The sequence below is a fragment of the Ylistrum balloti genome, unplaced genomic scaffold (genome assembly GCF_031769215.1).
Source record: "Ylistrum balloti isolate Yb309-2 unplaced genomic scaffold, AGI_CSIRO_Ybal_v1 Utg370338, whole genome shotgun sequence".
NCBI lineage: Eukaryota > Metazoa > Mollusca > Bivalvia > Pectinida > Pectinidae > Ylistrum > Ylistrum balloti.
Genome location: NW_026782244.1, coordinates 63397 through 86240, shown reverse-complemented (window position 1 = coordinate 86240; position 22844 = coordinate 63397). Strand labels below are relative to the sequence as shown.

At 36.7% G+C, this 22844-nt stretch overlaps 1 protein-coding gene across 1 annotated transcript; it reads left to right on the top strand.

Annotated features, from left to right (window-relative positions):
- Positions 1–244: 244 nt before the first annotated feature.
- On the top strand, positions 245–21785 carry LOC132553592 (protein-glutamine gamma-glutamyltransferase K-like). The gene is made up of 15 exons (XM_060217848.1): positions 245–335; positions 1132–1350; positions 1550–1810; positions 2050–2168; positions 3064–3177; positions 3437–3611; positions 4118–4256; positions 8948–9051; positions 11035–11197; positions 11552–11664; positions 15216–15298; positions 16302–16503; positions 19269–19429; positions 19944–20083; positions 21644–21785. The coding sequence occupies exons 1-15, from the start codon at positions 245–247 to the stop codon at positions 21783–21785; spliced, it is 2226 nt and encodes a 741-aa protein (XP_060073831.1).
- The last annotated feature ends 1059 nt before the right edge of the window (positions 21786–22844 follow it).

Here is a 22844-nt window from a genome sequence, read left to right as displayed (position 1 = left end):
TATCACTGAAGAGTTGATTTCATTAGTGGCTTCGACTGTATATACTTAATTCAAAATTTGCATTAAACGAAGCAATTTACTTGTGTGTGTCATAACAAATCTTTCTATACATTCTACATCAATCGTGTACTTGATATATACACAGATGCCAACTTATTACACTTCCGATACTTTGCCTGCCAATTTTTGGTCACGGTCGAGAAGAAACTTGCATAACAGAGCGCATGACTTGCATAGACGCTTGATGAATGCTGGTGGACGGCGCAGGCGCAAATCTGAAGACCAAACTGCCCGGATGATTGTAGAAAATGTGAACAATCTGGACATCGATGAAGGTAAACGCAAACCAAGTCATGTGAGCGAAACCCACCCTGATCTTGATTCTTAAGTTGATAATTCTTTTTTACCTGGTTGCATTTCCGGTTTGTTGATACCATATGTGATGGAAATATTAAACAGGCATTCGTCATCCGGGCAGTTCCCTAGATTGCATCCATTGTCGCAAAGTAATCAATGTTGTTAGTTTGCCGCCTTTTTCCCGATACATTAGAGAACTGTTTATGAATACTCTATGTTGAATACACATGATATAGGTATTTTCTGAGGCGAATACAATCAAGGTGTCTGGAGATCACGGCGAGGGGTCTTTGACCCCAACGCGAGTCTCTCTGAAGGTGTTTGTTAGATATAAGAGATCTCGTAATCCTAGACGAGTACATCAGTAGAAAGAGGTCTTGAACTCAAAGGCGAGTATAGGCATGGTATCTGGTATCTGTTAATCATAGAGAAAGACCTTTCTCCTTGTATACGCCAAATTATTTGTTAAACACAAAATATTTCGCAATTCGGATGAGTATATCAAAAGCGAGAGGTCGTGCACTGCGATGCGAGTACAAGCATGATATTTAGGTATCTTTTAGGAGAGGTATTCAACCCCAAGACCAGTCCAAGACAATTGTTTCAAGTAACTAGTGGTGTTTTATCCCTAGAGTATCCAAGGTATATGATTATGTCTGAAAACATAAGATAAATGTTGTCGCTATACGCTTTGACCTTATTACCTATTCCTGTAAAGATCACCTGTCATACTCTGTTGTGGTCTGCTGTGAGATGGTTTACAATCTTTTACAGACGATTACGATGACGGAGGGCATTTCGATATAGACAGCCACGTTGAGTCTGTTGATCTGCTTCCATTGGAAAATGCGCTTGCACATCGCACTGAAAAGTATGACGCACTGCGAGAAGGCCACCTTGTGGTTAGGAGGGGACAACCTTTCTATATCCTAGTGAGGTTTACTGGGAAATTCAGTGCCAAGAATCATTCCGTCAGAATTGTTTTTAAGACTGGTAAGTGTTTTGCTGCATGGAACTGATAAATACCACCACAGCTGAAGGTCACGAGATACCTTAAGGCCTTTTGTACTTTTCATCTGTAGGCGCAATTTATTTGTCTATAAACGCGCAAGGTTAAGTGTGGTGTCTAAAATAATTGTTGAACGAGTTAATTCTTGTGAAATGTCAGCAACATCTTACTCTGTATCCACAGGTCCGGCACCACGGCCTGGGAAAGGCAGCCATGTTCAATGTCTCCTCTCATCCAAGTCTAGCCAACAGGACTGGACAGCGGTCATCGCCAGTAGACAGGGACCAAATGCTCTTAAGGTGTCCATTTGCCCTCCTGCGAATTGCATTGTGGCGTCCTGGCGGATTGTTCTAGAGAGCATCGTGGAGAGAAATGGTCGTCCGAAGGCGTACAAATACATTCACCCAAAACATATACACATCCTGTTCAATCCCTGGTGTAAAGGTAGGGATATCAATATGTAGATTTAAATCTAACATGAAAAAGTGACTGGTATATTTTGTCATTCAATTTCAAGAAACAAATAGCAGACTAATTGGACTTCTGGGAAAATCCTGAATTTATCAGGTGCATCATAATAATATTTATAGTACAGTTAAGTCCTAATATACGTAAAACTTGGGAGTTAAAGATGTCTCCTTCCATTAAATATAGGTCTTATTGCATACATTTACCGTCGATAGATGATGCAGTGTACCTCGACAAACCTGATCTTCTGAATGAATATATTCTCAACGACAGTGGCGCCATTTTCCAGGGAAATTACAAGCAGATTGGCGCGAAACCATGGTTTTATGGACAGGTAATAACTCAACAGATGCCGATACCCACAACGTGAATTATGTATTTCGCCATATATCGCCGTAGAACATCTGCGTGGACTCTCACAGATTCTCATCCGCACTCTTATCCGCGGTATAATGCCAGCTGTAGCAAATGAGATGGGAAGTTTAATTTTTCAGTTCTGCGTTATCAAAATTATGTAACACATTGTACATATCAATTTGTTAGAAATAAGGACATATAAGGAAAGATAAACAGGCAAATAGTACCTTTTTAGGGGCCTAAAGTCGATGAGGCGACTGAGCAGAATTTAAGATTGTCGAAAGAAATGTCAAAATCTACATGAGGAGGTTGACTAACATAGTAATTCCATAAATTTCGTAATTTTCATAGATCTGAACATTTTTACGAGAACATCAAGTAAACGTGTTTATTCTCGACCTTGCCATTACTCTAATGCATTAAAAAGAATGTGGCATGCATGGTACAACAAACCTCGGAGACCAAAAGTCTGTCGGAAGTGTCTACCACCTACAATCCTGAAGATGGTTCGATAGAAAGAGTAGTTAAAAATATCTAGCGATATGCCAGTTTGCATTGGAAGGTATTATTATTTACAATGCATGGGTGTGTAAATACGTCTGAGAGAATAATTTATATAGCGTTTTATGCCAAGACCACACATACAGAAGAATTAATATATCTCAATACTGTAATATGAATCAAAATATTGCCAGTTTCAGGTAACATGGCCCAATGTTGTCCTGCTGAGTTTTCCTTAAAATGTCTCCAATTGTGCTCAAAGGAGCAATATCTATACGAATCAAACCAGACTTTATTTTGTTGGGTAAACGTATTTTTATTTTCTTCAGCAAACTTGATATTAGATATAACAAAGAATGTTTTATTCCTAGTTCGAAGACGGAATTTTGGAGGCTTCCCTGTATTGTATACAGAAAGGATTTAATTCTAATTTCTGTCAATCGATGGGAGACCCGGTGAGAACTTCACGGATTATATCCAAAATGGTAAGTTGGGAGACAATCTCACTTTTAGGCGGTTATTGTAAACTGTAATTATGTAGCATTTTTTCAAATGGTTGTCATGGCTTTGGTGTACATTATTTAAGAAGTGAACTCCACACAGATTTACATCCTAGTTTTGAAATGGCGTATATTACGAATGTTGCCCAAGAGATCTGATCTTGATGATCGATTATAGTTTATCTAACCAACAAGATAAAAAATCTTACAAGGTAATCAAAATTACTTCATCCCTCATTCACAGGTGAACTCATCCGACGACGGAGGGGTGTTAGTAGGCAACTGGAGCGAGGATTACACTGGCGGGAAATCCCCAATGTCCTGGAGCGGAAGTGTCGTCATTTTAAGGGAATATATGAAAACAAAACTCCCTGTCAAGTTTGGCCAGTGTTTCGTATTTTCTGGGATAGTAACAACAAGTTAGTTTTTGTAATTATTGTTTACATTATATAGATTATCTAGCTGTCTTCCCTTATCAATGTAAGCACCACTGAGGTAATGTCTTTTTCTTTCTGTTTGTCACTTAGTGGCTTACATTTGTACGTTGTCCGTCAATGCCTAATCGATCTTTGATCTGTACTTTATCGACATTTTATGTTTCCCTGTTAGAGTGTGAAGTCCTGCACAACTTTACATTCTCCTACTCTGTGTAAATTATATGATAGGAAGACGACACTTTCCGTCAACAACAGTGTGTTTGTCATGTTTACAAAACATATTTTCCTGTCCAATATTTTTGAACCGTAGTGGTTAGAGTGATGTCCCTAATATTATGTTCAGTCTTATTTCTCACATTAGAAATTGTTATTTGGTTAGGTAGTGAAAGGAAATGTGTTGTCCTGTTTTGCAAACAAATACCATTTTTATATGGATTTCAATACTGTAACAAAAACAAGATATACAATTGCGATGTTTATTTCGCTAGTTTGCAGAGCTGTGGGCTTGCCTTGTCGAAGTGTTACTAATTTTGCATCTGCGCATGACACAGACGGAAGCGTGACAATAGACTTTTACTGGGATCTTGATCAAAAAGAAGTTTTAAGCGGAATTGGAGATTCGATATGGTAAGTCTTCATGTCTTACACATAATAGACTACATCCGGCAATATTCATATAGATCTTTGTATTCATATCGGAATAGATCAATTAAGATCATCTTCATATTGTGTTGTATTGTATTAGTTACCAAATGGATCAAAGTAAATAGTATCAGAAATCAAAATTGGTGATCGGGTGGCGCAGTGGTAACACACTCGTCTTTTACCTAGGCATCCGGGGTTCGATTCCACGCACGAAAGTGAAAAAGTCTAGGCTCACCTATCCAACCATGTTGGTTTCCCCCGGGTACTTTTGTCTCCTTCCACAGTATGACCTCTCACACTCTTCCATCCTGGCCAACAAGAGTAAGCTAAAGGCTTGTTTCGCCATTGTGGTAAAATCAATAAAAGGTCTTCATGCTGATGTATATGTCAGAAACCAAAGGATGTCTTCCTTCACTTCTAGTAAAGTTTAAAAATACAGAAGAGAATGTCGTGTGAGCATCAGTGAAATAGGATTTTTAACCGTGCGATGAACACTTTGATATGTTACACACAATGACAAACAGTGTTATAGGATTTTTGTCGCGAGATCAACAATTTGATATGTTACACACAATGACAAACAGTGTAATAGGATGTTTTGTCGTGTGATCAACACTTTGATATGTTACACACAATGACAAACAGTGTAATAGGATTTTTGTCGTGTGATCAACACTTTGATATGTTACACACAATGACAAACAGTGTAATAGGATTTTTGTCGTGTGATCAACACTTTGATATGTTACACACAATGACAAACAGTGTAATAGGATTTTTGTCGTGTGATCAACACTTTGATATGTTACACACAATGACAAACAGTGTAATAGGATTTTTGTCGTGTGATCAACACTTTGATATGTTACACACAATGACAAACAGTGTAATAGGATTTTTGTCGTGTGATCAACACTTTGATATGTTACACACAATGACAAACAGTGTAATAGGATTTTTGTCGTGTGATCAACACTTTGATATGTTACACACAATGACAAACAGTGTAATAGGATTTTTGTCGTGTGATCAACACTTTGATATGTTACACACAATGTCGTTTTACAGAAATGATGATCATATCAAACCTACGCGTAACTAGTGTCTGGTAGGGTAGATTTGTGAGTTTGATCAATTTTGTGGGTATGAAATTTTCATTTGTCACAACATTTTGTGGATTGGTGATGAATGGTGTCTTCAATAGTTGTACTATTAATCTTTATTATTATACTGGGATCTTCTTGAAATGAACATGTTCCCGTCGTGATAATAATATTCCAGCGAAATCCGTTATTGAATTAGTTAGCCGGAAACTGACGCAATGAAGTTGGCAAGTCACACTTCCTATGGAACAATTTTAAATACGAAAACTGAATATTTATAAAACAAACCACAAACATTTCACAAAAAAACAGCTCGTACTCCTGCTTCTTTCTAATCAACCTACAGCTCTTTCGCCTACTCTCGCACTTCTCATACTTCCTTTATCTGTTGGGTAATTTAATCATTTGATAATAAAGAACCGGATGTAGAGCAATACCAATCTAACAAGCCTTAAACCTAACAACATGACCAGTGTTTTGTAAAGTACTTGTTTCATAACGTCACTGAACTGACCTCCCCTCTGGTGTCACAAAATTGACCTTTCTACTGGTGTAGCTAGATTGACATTTCCTCCGGCGTTGGTGAATTGACTTTTATCGTTTTCAGCGATTCTCGGTACTCTGAACAAGTCAGTGCTACGTCAACATCCTTCACGAGATTGATGGTTTTATCTGCAACTGACATAGGTCTCAATATCAGATGAAAACACGAAAACCTTGAGACCAGCCTCAACTTCTTGTTAAGTTATAGAAGTTCCTTTATAAGGGTTGTACAACACTATGCTTTAGATATTCACGTTGCATTTCGGCAGGTCCATGCATGACATCAAACTAACTTATCTTATCCTTTATGTACTTTATTTTTCCCGTAATCTCCATACAATTAATTTTCAATTTACAGCTCGTTCTATCGATTTTGAGGTTGAATTACAATTTTTAACATATTTGCATTTTCTTTTTCATTTCGTTTCATGAGGAACAACGTGATGATTCAAGAGATCAGTAAATCTTGCTCTCTGTTCTAGTGTTTGAATTCCTTAGATATTTCTATCAACTAGATGAAGAACTGTAGCGATCTAATATTGCGTTACAACTATTTAGGTTAACTGAACTTCATTTGAGTATTGTCAGTATTCAGTTACACGAACAGTTAGTAAGATACCATTCGTATTGAGTGACGGTTAAGCCTAAGATTGCAGTATAACAGAAAGGGAAGGTAGGTCTGACTCGCTGGAGCTTTATAGTCTCATAATAATATCATTTCTGGTTTGTTTCAGCGTCTGTTTTCCTGTCAATATTATATATTTCTGTAAATAAAACACACTCCACAACTTTTACAATGGTTTATTGGAAAAATAGCGGTACATACCATTGGTTTATAACATCTTGTCAATTTGTATCTCAAACATTGTATAGAAACAACCGTGTGTAATCAAATGTGTGATGTTTCCATTACAATTTTTTCGATTGAATCTTTAGTGGTAGTTATCGCGCTGCCACCACAACAGGCGTACGCCTGGAGTACGGTCGCGACACCTATACCATAAACCAGCAGCTATGACTAACGTGCCGCGTGCGCGGGAAAACTAAATCCCCATTCATGCCAGAACTATCCTTAAAAGAAATATCCAATGTTGGATGTAATTCGCCAGTTAAAGCTATATATAGCGCATGCGTGTATTTTCTTTTACCAGGCGACCAATTTCCCTTGCCGTGCTGTTTGGGAATATATATTACACTTTGACCACAATTACATGGAGGTAGGCCTGACGCGCTGGAGCTTAATGGGCTCATAATGTTATCAGTTCTGGCTTATTTCAGCGATTGCTTTCCCGTCAACATCTCTCGTCTTCTTGCTTGTGTGGTACATAGATGTACCTATTCTACAGCAACTGTTAGTTGATAACTGCGTCATAAGTCCTATGGGAGTTACTGGAACGGCTAAACCAGCTAGCAGATATCAGAAATGATGACTGATTCCGTGAAAGATGAGGGTGACTCGTGAATGCTACAGTAAATTTATATAAACGCATTCTTATAAAAGCACGACGTCTTCACACACGCTTTTATATAAAAGTGTATAGTGAAGGAGTGTTTCCTGATCTTTTCGCCATTTCTATTGATGGAATTTATAAACTTCTTGTCTTTATAATCATGTCGAGATACTGCAACGCTCTATATATCAATACCAAGGAGTGACAAAAGCCTCATACAGGTGGTCTACTGATGAAGTATTTATCCATTTACAAGTTCATATCCCTCCACTGACACCAAAGTTATAGCTGGTCTCTCCAAAATATTAAATAGTCATCGGCAAATTCTCTTAGTGTTAACAGTGTTTGTCAAGTATTCAATGTGGTCATAAACATTGTCGCCTACAAAGTTCGAACTATATATATTGTATTTATCAATAAAACAGTAATGACTATACAATTCTTTCACAACAGGGTACTCTGGAATACATTTGTTTGTAAGCGGGGACACAACTGTCAAATATACCTCTTTAGAAGAGGGGTGTTGCTGTTATAACGACGACGAATGTGTCTATGGAGTTTATACTTTATATACTACAAAATTTGGAAGGTTGGGAATCTGAATTGTTACGGAAGGGAAAGGAAACTTTCTGTCTGATAATTTCCCCACATTTGTTTCGGTATAAGAAATTAATTTCGTTTTGTTATGACCGGATATGCCCTCACATTGCAGACATATAACAAAATGACAATTTGTGTTTATATTTTGAACTTGGTATTTACTTGGATTTTCCGTTCCTTCATCACATATTGTCAGATAATTACTGTGGTTTCATTCAATCTCGTAATCCGGTATAAAATTGTGCAAAAATATTTGAAAAAAATGCCGATGGATGGCGTTATACTAACTTTAAATAGCAACTACCAGTAAGGGTTCACAGATTTATAACATCACAAATTTTAATTACTAAAAAACAATTCGCTAATGGTTTAAATGCACTTTAAAAAGATAAACGACATGTGTGATATAATAGTAAATTGCTGAATAAATAGAACACACACAGTAATGGTAGCTGATTGGTTTCGCTTTGTATTGTTCTAATAACGCAGTTTTTACCGAATTGCTATGTCTGTGGTCTTTCCCGCAACATTTGATTAAATTGTTGTAATTTTTTCAGTAGTATGATAATGTTCATTTAACCAACAATAATACTCTTGTATGTTTCTTATTCCAACGTTTGAGAGCGTTTGTTACAAGTTATTGTATGAGCGATTTGGTGATGACATTTTAACACGTAATTAACACAGTTAATAAAAATATTAAACGCCCGATAACTTCTTGTGAAATCTCTTATGAAGGCTCTTTTAAATATGTGAAGGAAGATGAATATGCCCTGTTTTTCTTTGATGGGACACTCATTCTTTCCACTTCTGATTATCTGTTCATATCCAGCTCAGTTTATTTTAATTAACAGGTGGAAGTTATTGTATGCCAAATAGTATTTATTGTCCCTCCAGGTTATTGGAGACAGGACAAATCTCTTTATTTATTTATTATATTTGTAAATATGCCAATGTTCCATTCATGCTATTTCAGGAATTTCCACTGCTGGAATGATGTATGGATGCGGAGAGACGATCTCCCTTCCGGCTACAGTGGCTGGCAGGTAGTTGACTCCACACCTCAGGAGCGAAGTGATGGTAAGGACAACACCTCAACTTCTATTTCTAATTACTTGGGCGATATTCGGGCCTGCACGTATATCCATTGTCTTATCCCAGCAATACTTAAAGGCATTTGTTCTGTGTGAAATGTAGCATCCCTAATGTCGTTAGTTCTGTATTGTTGTTCGGTGTATCACTATGGTATCGTTAATCTATATTATTGTTTCCAGTCTTCTGAACACCGCGTCAGTTTATATCAAATATAACCAAACGTATGGTAAATCTCATATATTTACATTCGATTCCGAAATAATGCATTTTAGTTCAGCCAATGTTTACACAAGTAATGTAAGTTTTTTGTGTATGATATCATATCTCCTACATGTACATTTTATAATCAACTAGGATCCTTTCTACTTTAATTTACTAGCCGCCAGTATCTATTATCTTAATGCAATTTATCTGTGGAGTGCCGTGCTTGTGCTTTACGGGTGTTTCTCAAAACATAGAAGTTGTTAAATTTTTTTCCAGCTGCCTTGATCAGTGAAATAATCTACCGCATTTTCCTTAAAATAGTTTAAAGAACCACTTAAAGATACTGCGTGTCTTTATTGTTTTAACGGGCAATAAACTAGAAGCGACCAAAGAAGGCGAATGATCAGCGTTATCCAAGAACCCGCCGGCATCGTGAAATCCTACAAATTCACTAGAGTCCTTTTTATTAGTATTTCCACCTTATTTCTAGTCTTCCTGACAAATGTCTCTCTTATTACTATCGATTGGTGTTAAGTCTGCCATATTACAGTTAGGAACGAAATCCCTATCCAATCAGAATCAGCATGGCGAAAATAAATCACACTCGCATTAGTACAACAGGGAATGTGATTGGTTAGATGAATACCACAGGGGGTTGTATTGGTTGGATTAATCCAATAGGGATGTGGTTTCCTCACAAAGCCGCGGGAAGATGAATTACGAATTGACCAGGGAGTCAAAGTTATTTCGAGTCAGTTATCTCAGGCAAGTTGAAAACAAGGCCACTGACAGTCAGCTTGAGCACGGTCTACGTTATGATTTTCTTCCGTTTTCAAGCATTATTTGAGGTACGCCAGTGTCATGTCGTTCAAAAACGATTTTGCCATGTGGCAGTTGTTATGTTTTGGCTATATATGATTAGGGTGTCATTCCATTTGCGCTGTAAAAGATTGAGATAATAGTTTTCAGTCGAGGTTTATGTTTGGTCTCTGACATTACTGGAGTGTCTTTTAAAGGAAGAAACATAATATGAAGGAAGTAAATTCACATTTAAAGGTAACATGTTATGCTTGTGTGTTCTTGTATGTTTTAATCTTTCCAGTTTCCTAGCTTCAAAGATGGAACAAAAGACACATTAATTAATTAAACCGTTTAATACGAATTTAGAATTATATAGATTAGAGCCAAAAAATTAATTAAACTTTATCCAGTTATCGGTTTAAATTAGGCACATATAAATATAACGTTTTTTAAAATATCAAAAAGAAAAAATTGACCACATTTGAGCATTTGTATGAGCGGGTTCGGAGTTTGAGTTTCCTAAACGATCACTTTATAGTCCTTAGAGGATAGGAAGTAACACAATGTATTCGGCGTTTATTCTTGAACACCGATTGTAAAGCTCACACAGTTCTTAGAGGTGGTATAATTTACCTGCATGCTACGTTTTAACTTATGCACATGGACTTGATGTCAATTTGAAATCATTAGGTATTGAAAATTACAAAAAGTTATTGAAGTTAATTGACTACTCCGGTTCTTTTTTAAATTTCTATGTTTCAACCATTTGGCCCTTAGCGACACTGACGAAGGACAAAGCAGCTGTATGATTCAATCTAATTGTGTGGCTCTACTGTAGCTGGTTTCAATTTGTAGTGAAATATGTTGTTGATTTTGTTTCTCTTTTTATAATCCTCGCTAACGTCTTTCACGCTGTCCCTATCACAAAAATGATTTCTTCAAATAAAGCTTTTGTTACACCAGGTATGTTCCAGTGCGGACCGACCTCTCTCCGTGCTGTGAAGGCGGGAAAATGTGACATGCTGTATGATTGTCCATTCGTCTTCGCAGAGGTAAACGCAGACAAGGTCAATTGGACACGTGACAAAGAGAAACAATGGATTGTCCTTAGTATCAATACGGATGCGTAAGTAAATGAAATGCATAACGATTTCCCTATTTGTCATGTTATCTTGCCATTACATCACGTGTGTGATGTTTTAAACGTTTTCTTCTTCATCAAGGGTATGCAACTTAAACCTTCATGTGTTTATATATGTCACACTATCGAAATCAGTTTGCTCCAAACATAAAAGGTAAGATGGATCTTGATAAAATGTTACTTAAAGGTGAAAAGCTGACAAACATAAAAGCATATGGAAGTTGGAGTAGGGTATTGATTTCAATACCTGAGAAATGAATCGTATTCGACCTATAGGTACTGCTGTAACAAAATACTGTTTAAACATTTGGGTTTTTTTTTTATTAAACCTTTTCGTAGAATTGGACGAAACATAAGCACGAAAATTCCAGACGGAAAACCTTTGAAACCGGAACTGACGAATACAGACTCTATCCGGCAAGATATTACAGCTGATTACAAACATCCAGAAGGTACATTTACATTTTGTTGTTATTTCCGGGAATACTATCCCACCAAAAATGCTAAGATCATATCAGTATCTAGGATCAAGGACGACACTAAATGAACAACAAAGTATAAAAACAAGAGAATTCAAAGAAAATGCTCACATATTCCATTTGTTGCAATTTTGCAATGTCCCCAAAGTAGAGATATTATCGTATACAGTTCCGTGGAGGTAGGAGCATAGAGCATCGCTTTACCATTCTGTTCAAATTATCTCAATTGACTTTATAGTATTGCGCTCGGGTAAAAGTCATTGTGTAGATTAATGTGATTCCATTTTAATTTGTGTTTTATAATTCATTCAGTTTGTTATCTTCAGTTTCAATATAAACTACCTGTTCTTTTGTGACATATTATCAAGCTTTGCCTCCCACAGTATTAAACATCATCATGATGTAGTGAGCATGTTCTTGTCTCATCGTACTCTCCAGTATAAAGCATAGGCAATAAACCCCACATAGCTGGACAGTTTGTATTATACGCTTGGAATATGTTTTGTTCTTTCTAAAGTCTCGCTCTTGTTTCATTGTCAACCAACATTCTCGTTCATTTATATTTCCGGTGAACTTTAAGAGCGCCATTGCGATCGTCATCAGGTAATTCTATCAGTTTAAGCGTGACTGAATTTTACATCATGACATTTACGAGTCTAAATTGATTACCGACTGATGGTGCTCTACCTTATATCACCGGCCCTGGTTAGCTGGTAACGGAGTCTATATTGGTTTAACTACCAAATGAGGAAGAGACACGGAAGAGGTCTTTGCGTGATACAGTACTTGTGTTGATACAACAAATACGATACTGACAGTCTATTTCGCTTTTGATACTTCTACAGCCCATTTCACTTTAAACGCAATGTACGAATCTTAATTTTAAGCAATAAAGACTACAAATATATTCATCTGGAACTACATTTCCATCAATGCTTCTTCTTAAATAGAATTAGAATGAATTATTCGTTTCTTTTTAGGTACTTATGATTTGAATCCAAATCACAAAGCCCGGGATAATGAACATAATTATGTTTTGGCCTTAGTCAAAGCTGACGGCTGGCCGTTAATGTTTAACATTCCAAACATATCAAACGCTACCGTAAGAATCTGCTGTAAATGTATATGGCGGTCGACTTTAAACACATCCCTACAATCTTATGTTCAGTATGTCCAATTAAATGTAAACCTGAAAGGAATTCAAGTGGTGGCTCTGAAGGATTGCCTATTTTGAACCTTTTTAAATGGAGACTCTCGCTGTCTCGCATGAAATGATCTATCAAGATTCTTCCAAATACCAATGGTACGATTCAATTTGAGTGAAAGTCACATTGGGAATAAAATGTTATCAAAGATGAATTCCTCAGTAGAGGTGTGGTATGTTTACAAGATTAAGGAACTTTGATTTAACCAAATGAGTTTTTCTATGTGTTGTGGTCATGAGCCAAAGGATTAAAGCTATAATTTTCCAGTTGTTTATGAAAATATGTTCCTTAATTCATTTATTTTCATTCTCACACAAAAGACTTTCATTAGTGCAGAATTAATGGCCCATAGAAAACCACAGATTGTATACTTCATGAATCTGTGTGTACATGTAACAGAATGGTAATTATATCATATCTAGTAGAGAGCATTTCCTTTCAGTTTTGTTGAACAAGTCAAGGGATTTTTAATCATTCCAACCCAAGTACTTAATCGGTGAATTGAGAGTCGTAGCGTAATTAACACATCGAAGGTTGTGTCCGTGTTCGGTAAACTTGAAGACGGTGGGAATGTGGTAATTAGCTATTTGTGGAAGACGATGGAGATTTAAGTATGGATGAGCATGTTCTTGTCAGTAGTCATAGATTTCTCGTTTCAATCGGTGACCAGGGAATAATTATCTTCCCGTCGCTGGTAAATACTAAGGGTTATCAAATCTCTAGCAGTATCTAAAGAACACGATTGTAACATTAAATAAAATGTTACGTTAGTTCTATCCCTCTTAACGATGCAAATAAAGTCTTGTGTTATAGCTGAATACGGTCTCAAACATAAAACATACTATCACGTACGCCAAAGCGTCAGCACATGACAAGCAATACGGGCGCGTCAACATGAAGTAAAAGTTAAAACGCAGGCTATAATTAGAAAGTTAAGTCGTTGTTCAAATATTATTTTAATTATTCATAAACCCAAAGTTTAATATTTATTGAATTAAAATCAGTCTGCGTTTGTGTGATTGTAGTGTTTAGCGTGATTATCGGTATTTAAAGATAATCACATCTAGTCTACTAGTGTTGCTCCTAAGTTGTCAATATTTGACAGAAAATTTGTGTTACTTTTCTAGCCATCGCTCTTTCGACGGTTCTTGTGACCATCGTCTGAATACTGATCTCTAAATATCAATTTAAGATTAAACAGAATTGCATCAAAACAAATACATAAAGATTATTAAGATTGTTTAGGAAGAGTTAAAATCACTTGGGACTACTTCATATGTTGAGAAATCCGTAAACCAATCCTGAACGCAATGCACCAGCAAACCTGACTTATACAGGTAGCCTAGTGATAGTAAAGCCAGAGTAAGACCAGGTGTTCCAGAAAGCTAAACGTTTCCTACTTTTCGACAACTAGCACTGTGTAAGTTTTGTTCTTTTCATAAAAGTAATGTCACGTTCTCAAATGGACACAACTTCATTTTTCACAAGAAATCAGAATACCCAATCTGATCGTGATGGCGCCCATAAAATGTTCATCTCCGTGAATCTGCATCACTTTAATGCCTGTATGGTGAGTTTGTCAGTCAGCTGACGACATTTTTACAACGAAAATAATATTCGTTGCGACCTGTTAACACTATATGATGGTGAAACAGGGTATTTACTTCCTAGATATGGAAAGTTCATGACATGAAAGCCGACAAACTCATCACGATTATCATAAAACTTGGTAACGACCTGTTTTAATAAACTTTAATAAATTAGCCCCTCGTATGAAAACAATGGCCAGTCAGTTAAGAGATGAGCACAGATGTTCCCATGGGTGTGAAGATATTGCATTTGAACTCAACGAAAATATTGCCATTCATCTGTGATTGAGCTAAAGGTTCTGGATTTAAAAACTAGACAAATATAAGTGTTTTTAGAAATTGTTAAATGTATATCATCATTAGACATCACTTTTTGTAATTAGACGACTCAGTTTTTCGGATCAGTATTCGCCTCGGGTCATTTCCATTTCCTTTGAGTGGAATAAAAGTAGAATTTTCATCTTCGCTTTCTGTTATTATTACCAGGGGTATATCCTAATGTATTCACAATTTTAGAAATAATCTATTTAAAAATGAATCCATCAATTGATTCAGCAAATACCGAGAATGTTATAAGCATTCTGGAGGTGCTAGTATATAAATGGTTGGATGAAACGGAATGTGAAACAAAAACCAAATGCTCTTACATGCTCTATTTGACACGAATCTTCTACTTTGTGTTCTCATCTAAAGTTATTCATCTCTTAATGAATGAGCTTGTTTGTTTTAGAATCGGAGAGAGAACGATTATCGGTCATTTCAGCAAGTCGGTCGGCGATTACAAAGAAACCCGTCTACAACAAAGGAATACAGGTACAGATCAGTTTTGTTAAATGTAAACACCCCTACCTCCATTCACTACATTTATCTCATATTTTACACAAGCACTTCAGTTAATTGAATCTTTCTAATGAAAAGATGAATGCGTAGATTCCCCTATATCTTTTTCACGTGTCCACTACACCTGATAGATACATCAGTATTCTAATGTGAAGTTTCCCGATATAGATAAAAATGTCTAGACCTAGAGTTGTAGGCAGATTGGATGGCATCACGCGGGAATGACAGAGTCTAACGCTGTGTACGGTAAAATGGCGTTAACGGGGACGATTACTCCGTATATATTTATATGATTATACTGATAGCGTCACTAATCTTCTGTCGTATTATCAAACATCACATTCGGGACACAAAACACCTGGTCGACAAGTGAACAGGTAGATATAGGTCATAATAAGGTACAGTTACATGTACAGACAAAGTACAGGTCCGTTTGTTATTTGATCAAATAGATGAAGTGAACTGATATCAGATCTAGTAATCAATAATAGAATTTTAATCGGAGATCGAAGTGATTGTTGAACGGGCACTTTTCTTTGAATTTATTCTAAAACATTAAATGATGTTGAATTTGCTACTGAAGGATTTTATACAATATACAGTATGGTGTTTACTAATCTATTTGTGATGCTGCCAATTTAGTTACCTATTGTCATTTTACATTACATGTAATCTTAGATTCTTGGTGATTTGAATCATGTCACGAGTCATTTTAATTGGACTAGTATCAACGCAACCGACTCTCGAGATTAGCTAGGATAATAGTAATAGGTGGCATGAAGTTGGTTAGAATTTGGTACTGAAGGCGCTATTGAAATACTGTAGTATCTCAATTAATCAAGAGACAAATCTAATATAAGGCGAACTTTTTCAAAATATCACATGAAATATATATATAAAATATATATTTAAGATCAAAAACGGTTACTGAGTGAAATCATACTTTCACAAATGGATTAAAATGTGTCTGTGACAGGATGTCCAATTTGGAGGATTCCTTCATAGAGACAACGTCACCATCGGTGAGCAGTTTGAAGTCAAAATGACTTTTACAAACAACAGTCAATCGCGAAGGACATTACAGGGGAAGTTCATCTGTGAAACGGTATCGTACACTGGGGAGAAGATAGGGGTCGTGAAGAGACAGGAATTCAGCTCCCCACTGGCACCAGCTACAGGTATAACAAATATTTAGAATTCATTACCATAACGGTCAAAAACTTTTTCTCTCACGGAGTGCAACATGTCAGAGAATTCAATAACTTTGGGCAGATTTGCAATCACATCAAACACACTCCTTCAAATGTGTGATATCCTGATCAGAAATGAACGTTTGAGACAAAGGTTAAACTATTCCAAGTAACATCGTTTTCGCGTTAGTTATAATCAACTCGAAAACCCGCCGATATTCGCTTTTTCGTGTATCAGAATAAAAATGTGGACGTTCGGGGTACGCGAAACGCCGAAGCTCGGCGGGCTTACGCGTTTTGAATAACCAAAAGGCGAAAATGCGATAAAAGCTATGCGAAAAGACAAAATTTTTACAAGTATAAAACGGCACCTTTTCGCGTTATCACATAAAGAGTCTAAGGCGTAAGCCCGCCGTTGGGCATGTGTTCGCGTTAGTAACAACGCGAAAATGCGAAAAGACGAAATAGAATCAATCAACCACCATAGCATTGTGATAGAACCATAGACAACTTATCCCGTCATTGTTGGTGCACTTTTTCATTAAAAGTCATGCCTGCGCTAACCTATCAATAGGGCCACCTCCTCTTACCTGCCACATCGGAGACGTGTCGAGTTATGTGCCCTTAGGCGGGCCATATGGCACTGATTGTTTGTGCGGGTGTGTCGTGATAATGCCGTCAGTTCATGACTGTACATTGTGACTGTGCCAACATGTAATGCATATCTAAATGTCAACACACCATGTGCGCGTGCGGAAATTCTATCACCTAATGGTCATGTTGACTACAGCTCGCTTCATTATTGTACCGGTACTGCGACGTTCATCACAAAATTAATTAATATTCAAAAGATATATGGACATGTACTACAATCATATATATCAAACCCTACACCGAAAAAAAACACTCGAAAATAACCCATCATTATTTCCACAACATTGCAAAAAATCTTGCTTACCATCGAAACCAAGTTGGTTTGACAATAGTTTTCATTCCAATAGAGTTAAGAATGTGACATAACAGAATCCATGATCGGTGATTATGAACACGAGGTACTCCACGAAAGGCAATACATCTCTGTGGAGACTTAATAATGAGGAACAATAACTGCCTGTACATGATAAAATGTTAAAGTCGCGATTTTACAAGGGAGCTTAGCAGTCTCTGTGACCAAAGGTCATTTGGTCGTTCAAACTATTGTGAACAAAGGGGAAATTGTAGGTATCAAATCTACTGGATATAATTTCTAATACCAAAAAGTCCATGTGTCACCATTAACAGCCTTAGAGTCAAATGGTGTATCTCGACGGATCGACAATCCAAGACGTAGGAGCAACTCAAAAGTATTTTCTTTCACTGTCTTCATTTCAGCGTTTAATTCGTGTAGCCTGGGAAAGGAATCATATATATGTGTACAATTAAAAGAGGACATTGAAACAGCACATTGTTTCTTGATCCATACCAAAATGACAGAATCATGTTTCAAAATGTGTTAAAAAGGTACATGTACATGACATGTTAATAAAGTGTATTATAAAGAGGAGCAAAGATATAAACTTAACCATCAGCAGCACGTGCATTACATGTGAATATTTCAATAGTTCAAAGTGTATTTATATATTCTGTTAAGGTATAATATATATATTACTTTTCCTACAACACATGCAAATACTAAGGTACAATGTACTTAGAATACAAATCATGTTTCATTCTTCAAACTTAAAACACGAAAAGTTGATATTTCTGCAGATCTTTGTCACAAATCTACAGAGTTGAAGTCATGGAATAAAAACACGTGGTATATATACCAACGTAACAAAAACACATAAAAAAGACATATTTTCTGATGACTAATTCAAGGTTGCTGAAATCCAGTTTGTCAGCAGTCACGCTACCAGACGTCATAAATACCACCATGGCGTCTCTTGCGGTAGTCCAAATCAAATCAGGAAACTATAGTCGATAACATTTCCGTAAGGACTAGACGACTGCGCCTTCTATAAAGTCACCGGTGTTATGATCATCCGACTGAATTAATTTTCCTCACGGGTGCTTTGATGTTCCTTCTCTCATCTGAAACAATCGGATCATGTGTAGGCTCTGTCAGTTTTGATTGTGTATGGTAAATTACATAAACGGACAACAATATTTCATTTAACCCTTGTCCTGGTGAATTCCTCGATGTAAGCTACCGTTGATAAACTCCATTGCTATTAGCACTATATGGAATACATTGGATGTCCGCCATTTTCTACTTTTCGACTTCACCATTTCTCTACGTTTCTTCTCTAGTCCTCGACACTCCACTTTAAACATGAAAACACATTTGATAGATAAGCACGATAGTCATATATTTGACCGATCACTACACAATTACTAGTTAGTAGAAATTCAAAAAGTTTACCTTTCCCTCTCGACGGTCCAGTGAGTCTTGACATATTCAAATGATGTTAAAATGTATGCAAGTAGAACAGAATAATTGGTATCAAATTGACTCATAAAGATTGCATTAAAAAGTGGTTTTATGTTTGTGAAGAGTCGTCTTGTAACATCTATTGGTAGTCAAATAGTCCTAGTTTTGTGTGGTCATCTTCACTATATAATGGATTAATACTATAGTTCTATAGCAGTAATGTAAAATTATCATTGTTCAAACGTGTATCTAATCTTTTACTCGTAACACAGTTTAACGTTCAGTCTGAATGTTCCTGTTGTTGTCAATGGCTTACTCTTCAAACTAAATGATTTTTCAGGTGGAGAGATGTCAATGATTGTAAGTTATGCGGATTATATCCACAAATTGACTGAGCACGCGGCGATGAAAGTCATTGTGGTTGCCAAGGTAATGGAGACTGGTCAAATACACGTTTGGCAGGACGACTTCCGGTTGAGACGCCCTGATCTGTCGGTTGAGGTAACGATTTTATTGGTGACTGTAGTGCGCCATCTTTCATGTCATTTTCCCCAGTGTGATGATTAAGGGTTGTCTCGTCAGAGTTTTAAAACACAAGCAGCAATCGAAATGTAATCTGTCTGGACGTTTTTGTCAACAGACTTATTAGTGTTGATATGTGCTGTCAATATGTTTAATGCGGGAAAATATTGGAGAAGAGAAGAGAACGAAGGAAAGGCCTTTGTCGTAATATCATACTTAAAGTTTAGAAATATCATGTTTCTTACAATGAATACAGGAAGTGTGACAGACATAGCAACAGTGTTTACAATCAGACCAAACTTCTGTTTATACTGTCCTCTGTACTTATCCATTGCTGCAGGAGAACCACACACCTCTCGCGATAAAGTCCAGTTGGATAGAGTAGTTCTATCTGCATTCGGAAGGACAAATTCTTAACATGTTGTTTTTAAATATTGTGTATCTATTTTTATCCAATTGGTGTTTTAAGATAAATATTTTTGTAATATTTCAGATAACCTCCGCCTCTTCGCGGACATGGCAGCCTTTCGAATGTCGAATCTCTTTTCTTAACCCGCTAAACCGGAACCTCACAAACTGTACGATGATGGTAGAGGGCCCGGGGCTTGATGCGGAAAAGGAATTCATGATCGCGTATGTGTACATTCTTGATACGGTTATGTCTAACCTTGTTCCTACCATACGCATGTGTTCATGGTTGGATTCAAAATATTTGAGGTTTTGTTCCATGTTCTTTCCCAATTCCATGCTCTTGGCCCATTGTGTCGTGATAAGTACGTCGCTATTGCCATCACAACCAAAGTACATAAGTAACTGTCATTGCAAAAAGAATCATTACTTCGTGATTTTACTCTCTATCCTTCTTCTGTCCAAGGCAAGTTACACGAATTGTACCTAAAACACATAATATATACACTTTAGCTGTATATCCTCATATGTATAACGATCGGTAAGCTTAGATCCTGTCCATACCATTCAGATGCTATGTCTTGTGTCTTCAGCTCCTTTTGATGCAAATGTTATTCTTCTGTTTCTCGTTGTTTAGACTGTGTAGACTGTAAGGAATTGTTAGAATGAAAAGTAACCTTTATTTTAGACATAGAGATACATTATATCTTGTGCAGCTGAATTCAAACCCACATTATACAAAGTCGGTGTGCTGAAACAAGGTCAGTGTGACCCCTTTTCCAATATCAAAGGTCAAATAAGAGTATTTGTGGGTACATTCGCTTTAGGGCAATGACTTTATAAATGTGTATATAGTTTGATAGAACTTACAAAGTAAATATTACCTTGTGTGACTATTGTACAATCTCAATCACCTGCACTAGGATAGGTCAGTGATACCTTGAAATAATGAACAGAAGCAGGACATTTCTAGCTTATTCCTTTATTTATGGGTTTCGATTTCTGGTAATATCCAATTCTAACATCTGTTGTATTAACGTTTAGTGTATTTTGTCTCCGTACCTTGATTCTGTTATAATTTCTGGTAATTTTGTCTTTTCCATATCCTATTGTGTGTTGACATTGTGATATCTGTCCTGGTGTGTTGACATTGTGATGTCTGTCCTGGTGTTTATCCTCTGTAGTATATTTTGTCCTGGTGTGTTGACATTGTGATATCTGTCGTGGTGTGTTGACATTGTGATATCTGTCGTGGTGTGTTGACATTGTGATATCTGTCGTGGTGTGTTGACATTGTGATGTCTGTCAAATATAATATAAAAATGGTGTTGAATGGGAAAATGGCACGACAACTTAACTTGTCCGTGATATGTATTACTTTAAAGGAATACATGGTGTTTTTGTGACTTTACACATCAGGATAAATATTTTAAACCCTTTGGTACGAGTCAGGAAAGAATCCAACACCAGATAAACTGATCAGTGTAAGTTTACAAACTCAATAACTTATACCGGACATTTCTCTACAATGTATCTCACAAGGGCGTGGAATAGTATCTTACCCGGCTGGAATTCTTATATATGCTATATAAGAACTCCAGATCATAGTGTTGTCGATGTGATTAGATTGTGGACAGGATTTCATTAAGTAGATCATGTGGCATGATACATTTGTTATGGAAGTCCTATTTCCATCTTAGCATTAAGCATGGAAACATCTGTTCAGTGATACATACAAATGTATGGGAAAACATCATGGCTTTTGTACGGTTTTTGTGGTTTCAGTGACGTTGGTGCTGGTGAAACATGGATTGCCCTTTTGACCTTGACTCCAAAGAAACCGGGACGTCGACAAGTGGCTGTGACTTTCAACTGTGACCAACTAAAGGACTTGAATGGGGTCACGGAAATCAACATTACGAATTGATTCAAGCATCCTGGACATTTATTCACATTTACAAAGTAATTAAAATAGAATTCATAAAGCTTCAGAAGTAGATATATACTCATGTTGATATTTTAATGGAAAATTATTTTAATAAAACTTAATATGACGTCAAGTGTTGCACTCAACCGGCAATTTCGTCAGAACGTCTCAAATTGATTACAATACATAAGGATAGATGGAAATTCTATCGTAAAATTAATCAAAAGTCAGACAACAGGAGCTGTGCAGACAATTTTGCAGACAACAGGAGTTTTGCAGACAACTTTGCAGACAACAGGAGCTTTGCAGACACCAAAACAAAAGGAATGCAACATTTTGAGCACTACAAAATACGGGTATAAAAAAGATTATCGGAATTTATTTCTCTGCTTCTAATGTGGTACTCCTAAACATTTTCCGTTGGAGCTAGGAACGTGTTCCTGCAAGAATGGCGACACTCGTCAGGTAGTTTCTCCTGAAGTGTTATAGCAGGGCGATAACGGGAACAAATGAAGAAGTCTTGTCGAAAGCCGAATGCCTTCGGACAAAAACAACAGTGATCAAACGTTTCAAAACAGTCTAAAATTTCGCATGTAGAAAACTCCCGCTTTGTAGTTATTTTGTCTGCAATACGCACCTATCTAGAAAGCATCGACTTGATATTTTATTGGTCTGTAAACTGACATAGAACACGCTGTGTATAGGTTTGCAGAAGGTATCTCTCTAGAAGACTTACAGAAGTAGTTTGTTCATTAATTACGATGACCTAATGATTTATTGTGAAGGCAAATTTGTCTAGATACGTCTGGCTTAGAAGGATAGTTTACGTCACATGTAACCCTAGAATCCCTAGCTAAAGCAGTTTGTAAATCAGAAACAATAACAATCTCCAGGTAAGTCTGGAATAGTGCTGACAGGCATGAACGGTAGCGTTTTTTAAATCATAAATGTACTCTGTGTGTTAAGATGTGAGGATTTGATAGTATAGAGTAAACTGTCTAGTTAAGAATGCCATGAAATAGTCAGTTTACTTTATATTGCTCTTCCTCAAATAGAAAT